This window comes from Balearica regulorum, chromosome 9 (genome assembly GCF_011004875.1).
Source record: "Balearica regulorum gibbericeps isolate bBalReg1 chromosome 9, bBalReg1.pri, whole genome shotgun sequence".
Classification (NCBI taxonomy): Eukaryota; Metazoa; Chordata; class Aves; order Gruiformes; family Gruidae; genus Balearica; species Balearica regulorum.
This window is the reverse complement of record NC_046192.1, coordinates 12,327,740-12,336,778: the sequence shown is the minus strand read 5'-3', so window position 1 is coordinate 12,336,778 and position 9,039 is coordinate 12,327,740. Positions and strand designations below refer to the sequence as shown.

Below are 9,039 nucleotides of genomic sequence, written 5' to 3'. Positions count from 1 at the left end.
TTCACTAAAACAAGCATTAGCTTCAGTTGAAGAAGCACACTGTAATTATTAAATCAGACAGAAAGCAAACCCAGGCACTATTTTTAAGCATAAGAGTCAAGTATTATTTAAGTATTCCAACCTCAGCTAGATGTCTCTCCTCACAACAGGCAGAAGTCTTTTGTAACCATGTTCATAATCTGAAACCCTTTTTTTCTAATTTTCCACATTTAAACTTTTTCTTTTTTTTTTTTTTTTTCCAACTATGTTTGGCTTTTTCAAATTCCTCTAATCCTCTTTTCTTAATATAAAAAAGGACTAAAAATAACCTCTCTTAACTGCCAGTTGTTCACATACTTATTTTTTTAATGGAGCAGCATTAAACATAGGGCTTAGCCCACCAGCATTTTACACAAGCAGAGTCCCATTCACTTCTCCTGAAGCTTTATCTGAACAAAATTGCAGTCCTTTATTTTCACAAAATGAGCTTTGCATTACTTCTGTTCACCAAAACATGCCCAGGTACAATTGTACAGTATGTTGGGTAATTCCTTGCTGCAATGTAGTAGGTGGAGCTCAAATTATGGACCAGATTCAGATGCTGTAACTCTACTGGCACACCGTTCATACCAGCAAAGTGAAGCAGATGCTTGCAATGCACCATTATTAGAAGAGCAGCGAGTGCTCTCTCAGAATGACAGGATGAGCTTTTTGATGTAATTAGAATACAAACGAGATTTTTGGAAACCAAGTCAATCGGGCTCATCTTCATGTGCCCAGAGACAATTAATTCCTGTTCACTTTGCCCAGAAAACTTTCCCAGAAGAGACCAAGAAATTCGCCACACATAAATGACCTTGCTTCAGCCCCCCAAATCAAAAGAGCTTATGCTGCAACACACCATCATGAGAAAGCCCCATTTAGAAACCACAGCAAAGTTTCGTAAGACAGCAGGAGCCAAAATCGCGGCACAGGGTCCCAGCCTAGAGGGGAAGCTGCGCTTGCTTCCCCATGGGCAGCACACCGCTCTGCAGCCAGGCTCTGCAGCTCCCCAGGCACCGCTCACCCTGCCGATAGCAGCGCTGCAAAACCACGCACGGCTGCTACAAGGCAGACAGGACTGTGCGGTGGGTAGCAGGGGTGCTTCATAAAGCAGTGCATGGATAAAAAGCAGGCAACATGCTCTACAAGCAGATCAGATATTCAAGCACTGCCCCAGGACACACTGACTGAAAAAAAAACCCAACCCCACAGGGTACAGCCCTAACCCAGATTTCCAAAACCCACTCAGCACCACATCAGAGTATGTACAGTAACACAAAATACTTCATTCCACGACTCCACAAATACCTTAATCTGTATTTTAAATACCAGATTAACAATCCCTCCCGTTTTTAGCACTGCTGTCTGGAATTTGGGAATACATCCTAACAGGCCAATTGTAAGATCTCCCATTAATAGATATTTATGTTGTTTGTACTGATGGTGAAGATGAACTGAGGGAATGGACATGTGTAACGCAGTTATTCAGCAACTGTATAGGCAAACTTATGCAATAATCTTTTAACTAGTTTATTAAATGTGTTTCCTTTTCAGAGTAAGTTCAACATCTAATGCCAAAATTTCATCAAGGACTCAAAGTTTAGTAGCCAGTTATCACCTGTTTAACTTAAAGTACTGATACAAGAAATAGACATATTACACATCACTAAAATTTTCACACATACACACGCACACACACATATCAGCATCCTGTTTATATCAATTTATTTTCACAAATCAATTTCCTTTTTACTACTCATACTCTTCACATTTGCTGAAGGCACAACACCCAGATAGGTAATGTAAAATGTACTTCCTGTAGAAAAGTCTATAGTCTCCCAAGAGAAGAGTTTGGCAAAATCACTTTTGTTTAAAAACTCAAGTTCCAGAATTGAGCCTTCAAAGTGTATCAGAGAACACAGCCAAGATTAAAAACTGAGGTGTCTGCACTTCTCATATGCAACACACCACTTAACCTTTAACAAACCAGGACTTTTTCAGGAAATTATAAAAGCAGAAGTAGTATTTTTTATTTTTTTTTAAATCAAGTTTTAATGATGGGACAGAGTCTCTAGGCAAAGCTCCCAGAAAGAGCCAGACCACCATCTGGCTCCATCACAGAGCAATGACAATTCGCAATAAAAGCGTATCTAACCAGCGCTCTAAAATCAAACGCCAAGTTGACTCCGTAAAAGCTCCATTATAGCTATGAGCACACAGCTGTATGTTTCCTCCCTCCTTGTACATAAATATACCCTCGGACACTTAGACAAAGGGGAAAAATAAATTATTTTAGGCATTTTTCTATGCTTCCCTGTTACGCCTGTTACCAATTAACGTCAAGAAATATCTTAAATATCTAATGCATTGTTAGCACTATAGAATATATAGAATATATATAATTTTATTTTTGTTTTCACACATGCTAATGTTTCCAGTACGATAAATGTCTTTTTAAATCCTGCACTTCTTGTCACGCTGTAGATCCACTTCTATTTGACAGTGAGTCCTGGACATATACGTCAAGACAAAAATAAATACTGCTGTGATGGCAAACGTTTTATAACTCTTAGGACACTAACACAGCGGCACTTGAAAGACTTTTTAAATACAACAAAAAAGACAATAGTTAAATAGAAACCTGCTTTGACAAAGCTGTAAAACCTGCACTACATTTGTGAGATCTGTACTTGTTTCTGCAAGAGCAGCTCCTAATCTTTGAACATGTGAAATGTTGCACTCCAGCCCTCCACCCATACCCTTAAAAAAAAGTCCACATTACTATTTTAAGCAAGCATCCCCTCCCGCTGTACATAAGCAACACTGTAATTCCCAAACAACTGAGGTAATTATAAAAATGAATATCATTTATTTTTTTTTTATTACTGTCATGTCTGAACATTTGCTTTCATACAAAAGTCTGATTTTCAGCATTATGCTTTCCAAGGGCATCCCCTCCGCACCAAGGGAGATAAAGATGTGTTAGGAATTGTGCAAGAGTTTTTGTTACCATCTTCAAACCCACAAGAACTCCATAAACAAGATTTTGGTACAGAATCACTGCCTGGCATTTTAGAGAAGGGGGAAGGAGCTTTACACATATTTTCAGTTCCATTTTATTTTTTTTTTAAATCGCATCTAACCCAATGCAAGGAGGGAAAAATGAAAATAAGAAAAACAAAGAAATCATCACATTACTGTATGTTACCCTTCAGCAGTCTTTGGAGGAACTCGGAAACCAGGTTGCTTTTCCCAGCTCCCTCCCTCACTCAAGCCAACTGGAGCGGCTCTTCTCCCCAGCGGGGCTCAGCCACCGCTGAGGGCAGCCGGCGAGCGCCCGCTGCCCCATCACAGCCGCGGCTTCCTGAGCAACGTTCTGCTGAGGTCCTTCACATCTTCGGGGCTGCCAACCCTCTCATAGCCCAGCAGGGCCATGGGCTGATGGCAATACTCCTCGACCTGCTTGATCTGCTGGTAGCTGAGCGCAGTCCTCCAGGCGCTCAGCGCCTGGGTGGCGTTCCTGGCCGACACCACGAAGGGCTTGGAGGAGTAGCCGGGGCCGCTGGTCATGTTGAGGGCGAACTTCTCCATCTCTGGGCTAACTGCCAGGTTGACAAAGCCGTATACCTGCCGCAGGGTCTTGATGGGCTCGACCACCAGGTCCTCATAGCGCACAGCCATGTAGTTGCCCTGCAGCCAGTCAGGGGGATGCAGGGCAGTCTGCAGGGTCTTGGCCATGCTGCTGCAGATGACCTCCATGGCACCCAGGGCATGGTAGTCCGAGCCACCCCCCCCCTCCTTCTTTCCACCCAGCTTGTGGCCGGCATCAAGGAAGGGCATGCGATGGATGCGGGGGTCCCTGCTCCTCACCACCTGCAGGCTCTCCCGGATGAGACCATGCCGGGACTTGATGCGGGAGCTGGCGACAGCCCGGGGGTCCCGCACCAGGTGGATGACTTTGAGGTCTAGGGTCGGGTCCCGCATGAGTGGGGCGAGGACGGCCAGGTCAAAAACACGGACACCCTTGATGACCAGCGTGCGATACTTGTGGCACTCCTCCTGGAAGCGGCTGAGGCGCTGCGGGGGGCACTTCTTGCACACCCGGTCATCCACCATGCCCACCACCTCCTTGCGGTAGGCCGGGCAGAGGGGCGAGGAGCAAATGACCTTGTTAGTGGCCGCCCCGAAGATGCCCAGCGTGGTGAGGTTCTTGCCGGCGCCCGCCGTGCTGTAGAGCTGGAAGACAGAGAGGTCGCAGCGGTACAGGGAGCTCAGCATGTCGCGGGCCGCTCCTTGCAGCGAGACGGCATCCCCGGGGTACAGCTTCTGCCAGACGTGCCACACCGGCTCGTAGAGGAAGAAGACCTCGGGGTTCTGGTTGAAGAGCTCCCCGAAGAAGGATGACCCCGAGCGCCAGGTGGTGAAGACATAGACCAGCTGCCGCCGGGCGCCCACCGGACCGCGGCTCCCGGCCGGTGGCGGCGGCGGAGGCGGTGGGGGGCGGTGGCGGGGGGCAGCCGGGGGCTCTCCGCAGCGCCGCGGCTCCCGCCGCCACTTGTACTCCAGCAGGTTGAGGGCGGCGAGGAGCAGCAGGAGCGCGTAGCCCAGGCACAGCGCCAGCGCCTTCCGCCGGCACACTTTCATGCTGGGCGGCAGCGGGGCCAACTGTTGCTCAGCGCCCCGGCGCCCCGGGGCCCGCGGCGGGCAGCAGGGCGCGCCGCCCCCGGCGCCGTCTCCCGGCCGGCCCCCCGCTCCCGGTCCGCATGGCGCAGCCGCCGCGACGGCCCCGCCGCCGCCCCCGCCCCGCCGCTGCCCTACTTAGCAGCCGCGCGGCCACCCGCGCTTCCTCCGCGCCGTCATCGCCGAGCGGCCGCGGGCGCCGCCGCAGCCCAGCTCACGGCGGCCGCCGAGGCGAGGCGGCGCCGCGCTCCGCCCCGCAGCGCGGCCGCGGGGGCGGGAGCAAGGGGCGGCGGGCAGCAAGGGGCGGCGGGCGGGAAGGGCGGGCAGGGCCCTGCGCTGCGCCGTGCCGTGCCGCCAGCGCGCATGGCGCCCCCCCGCAGCGGGGAGAGCCCCGGCCGCCGCGCAGGCACCGGCGCGGAGGTGCGGCCCGAAATGGCGGCGCCCCGCCCCGCACTCGCCATTGGCCGTCGCCGCCGTCATTCCCGCCGCCGTCCCGCGCCCGCCGCAGTGCTCGGCCGGGCCCGGTGCGCCCCGTGGCGGCGGAGCGGAGCGGAGCAGGGGGTGGGGGGAAAGGTGTGTGTGCGCCTGACCCCGCCGCAGCGTCGGTCTGCAGCGCTCCCCTGCCCTGTCCTCTCCCGAGAGGCGGGAGAGCCCGGGCCGATCGGTAACGGCCGGGTTAGGCGCCCGGCCCGCCTGGGTCTGAAACGCCGGTGTGCGATGGGCGCTGTTAAAAGTTGGGGATCCGCCAGCCCTGTCCCGGGGAAAGCAGCTCTGCCACCAGTTGCGCTTCAGACAGCAAAGCTGGTCCGGTAACAGGAAAAGGGAAAAAGGGGGGAAGCCCATGAAAGGCCTGACACAGATACGGTCCCGGCTCCGGACCTCGGCATCGTTAACTTGGTACGTGAAGAAACTCGGATTTTACAAAGGTTGTCTAATAACTTCTCCAAAAACATAAAAATCCCCAAACCGGATCTTCCTGATACAGCTCAGGCAGAAACATTATCTTCCGTCAAGTCTTAAAAATACTTTTATAACCGCTAGAAATAACCAGTCAGTGCAATTTCTAGTTGCCCATTAGTCTCTCAGCTGACACCACTTGGTTGAAGCAGCAGCGTGTGAAGTGCACGGTGCTGCCTGGGGTAGAGCTCCAGCACCAAGGCCACTGTTGGCTAGCAGCGAGCCCGAGCAGCTGGTTCGTTCTGCAGGAAGGCGAGTTTTCTGCTCGGAACAAGCAAGGGGAGGATCGATCCCAGCCCCACGGCCACAGCTCACCTTCCCAGCCCTGCGTTTGCTGGGTGAGAACCGAGAAGTGCCTCTGCCCCAGCTGCATTCCCGCACCAGATGCACGCCTGTTACCCACCAAGGACTTTTTCATAACTTCTACACTTTATAGCCACAGTGTTGTATGAAGTGTAATGTAAGCAGTGGTGCAGCTCCAGGCAGCGCGGGTGCTTTAAAGAAGACACATCGCCCCAGAACGTGCCAGAGAACAGCACAGAGTGTGGAGGGCACACCAGCAGGACCACGGGCTTCCCAATGCTGCTGCGCTTCAGGCAATGCCCAGCGACTCTGTCACGTCAAGGCATTTTCTCAGAGGTTTCCCATTCCCCCGAGGGAGATCAGAGCAGGCAGAGGTACCGCTATGAGTTACAGAAGAATGTGGTGGCTCTCCTCTTTCCATTGCTTTCTTTAGCCAGCAGTTCTCACATCCTTGTAGCCTTTCCCACCATCCATAGGATATATTCAGCCTACCTCTATAGGGCAGGTGGAAGGTTTGAGCTGCTGGCTGGCTGCACCTGGTTCACAGACCCATCCCTCCGCAATGCATGACACTCACAAAAGGTTTTGCTGGAACATTTATTTTCTGAATGTCGTGGATCCAACACTATAGCACACACTTTTATGCTCACAGAGTGGATAAAACACAAATTCATCTGGTGTGCATCTTCTCTGGTAGCACTCTAAAAAAGTACAATAGGGTGAAAGAGCTAAATGTGTAAGCAATCTGTATCCCTTATCAAAAGGATTTCTATGCTCCTCCCCGATTTTCTGCAGCGATATTAACATCCAGGCTGCCTCTACGGAAAAGCTTATAAGCCCTTTCCAGCCTCAAAGTGAAGGGTAACAACCATGGCAGGAGGACTCCACTCTTCCCTGTGTGCTCCTCCAAGCCACAAGGCTTCGCAGGGCCGGGCAGCAGCACAAGGGGAGCAGGGAGCAAACCCTGGTCTGAGACACTACTGCCGCCCACACCCCACTGGCCCGAGTGAGATGCAGCGTTCAAACCACACGGGACAGCTCAGGGGAATCGTTTCACAAGCTGCCAGGAACTCTGGTAGCAATATTAAAATGGTACTGTGGCTTTTCCTATAGAAGTAACTTGTTAATAGCAGAATTAAAACAACCACTAAATATTTCAGAAAAGTCGGTATTTCATCAAACAGTGAGGGGAAAGGGGAAGCCATTTTTTACCTACAGCACTCCAGAAGGAAGCATTTGAAGCCACATTCTGCAGAAATAATTTGTATCTAGTTGCCAAAATAAATGCAAAGTTTAAACCCAATGAGCTTAAAACAATTGAGTTATAACTTTTGAAACACAGTATACAGTGAAAAAGGATATACTTCTGAAGCACCTTGCAGCATAAAAGTCTTGCACTTATTTTATTCTTTAATCCTAATCCTTGAGTTCTTCACATACAAAAGGACTTGTGCCTATATCCTGTTTATAAAGGTACAAATCAAATATTTGGCTTTCCATGCTCACTAAAGATGAAGTGACCTTCATCCAGCTAAAGCAGAAATGTTTATTTTTAATTTTGGAATGATCTGTAACAGCACCAATTAGGCTGTATTAAATGATGAATAACAGCAGTACTGAGACACCATAGTTCATAAAACAGTATCCCCCCAATATTGTGCTGCAGCACTAATGCGATAAAGAACAGAGACTATAGGAGAAAAAACAATTCATAGCAGTGCAAAAATCATTAAAATACCATGAAGTTCAAACTAATCCCTTTTTTCCATTTCACTTGGTTGAAGACAAGTATGAAATTTTGTAAAAAACCTACAAAGCCATCTCCAGTTCTTATACAATTTAAAATTTAGCAAGTAACAAATAAAGATAAGCAAACATGAACTGCAAGTATAACATTCGAAATGGCAAACCTGATCAGTAAACCCAAACATTAAAAGCTGTAATTGGATTCTGCACCTTCCCTGCTGTTACACAGCAGCTACGTCTCTCAATCGGGGAGCGTACAAGTACCGACAGCAATGCTGCCTTCCTCACACTGCCCCTCTACCTAGGAAAACATGGGTCCGAGCAGCTCTTTAATTCAACCTACACATTGCAGAATGGAATTTTATTTTTCAAAACTGGAGTTATATTTGTATTTATTCTGTGCAGGTGGACTCAAGCACCCATGCAGAACCCAACTGAAATCAATCAGGTTCAGCGCAGCTGCAATATTCGATCCTCCCAGTACAAGTTTCAGACCTGGTAGTCAAGTTATCACTTTATGCAACTCAATATCAATGAATATTTAATGAGTTTATATGGAAAAGATTTATGCAGCCAACTTTCAATTCACATCAAGTTTGGTTGGTTGGTTTTTTTCAAATCATATACACATCTGAGGCAAAGTATTACAAACATAGACAGCAAAAACCAGGTCATTCACTCCGCAGATCTGCTGAGGCAGCTGAGGTACACTGTTTCAGGCCATGGTCATTGTATACAAAAACTCTCCTTAAAGTGATTCCCAATTTTTCTTTTTTCTTCTGCAGTCTGGGATTTAAATATTTGCTGCTCTTCGAGAGTAAGAGTGCAGGCAGGCAAGGGGACAGAAGTTATCAAGAGCTGTCAGGGCAAGTTCTTGGCTGTGCTGAGGGCTGGCAGGAATCAGTTATTTGGTAGGGCACGGCCGTGTGTGCAACCGGAGCAATGGACTGTAACAGTTATTTTAATTCCCACAAGTAGCTGAAAAGCTCACACACACACAAGTTTAAAAAGCAGATTTGTAGAAGTGTACAGAGATTGTACCAATAAATTAGTCATCTATTTCCAAATGCTAACAAGAAATCATCATCAGGTAGCTGGCAGTTAAGAACTCTCGGTTTTTGCACTGAAGTAAACATACATAGACTATCATAGATAAAAAAATAGAAAAAAGTGATGGGACAGGGTTTTGTAACAACAAGCCCAGGGACAATACCCTCACCGAAGGGGACCCTGATAACTTATCCCACTTGCAGAGCTACCTCCTTCATTTTTACAGCTGCCCCAAGACTTAAAAAAACTACCAAGAAATAGAGTCCCAAGTCAGTGAAATAC

The 9,039-nt window shown here is 48.8% G+C and overlaps 1 protein-coding gene across 1 annotated transcript; it reads right to left on the bottom strand.

The window, feature by feature from the left end:
• Positions 1–2,046: 2,046 nt before the first annotated feature.
• Positions 2,047–5,071, bottom strand: CHST2 (carbohydrate sulfotransferase 2). Its single transcript, XM_010310048.2, has one exon. The coding sequence runs from the start codon at positions 4,663–4,665 to the stop codon at positions 3,370–3,372; it is 1,296 nt and encodes a 431-aa protein (XP_010308350.2). The 5' UTR covers positions 4,666–5,071; the 3' UTR covers positions 2,047–3,369.
• Positions 5,072–9,039: the final 3,968 nt, after the last annotated feature.

Bases quoted from the DNA above. Each gene is read 5' to 3' on its own strand.
- CHST2 (XM_010310048.2), bottom strand. From the start codon at position 4,665: ATGAAAGTGTGCCGGCGGAAGGCGCTGGCGCTGTGCCTGGGCTACGCG.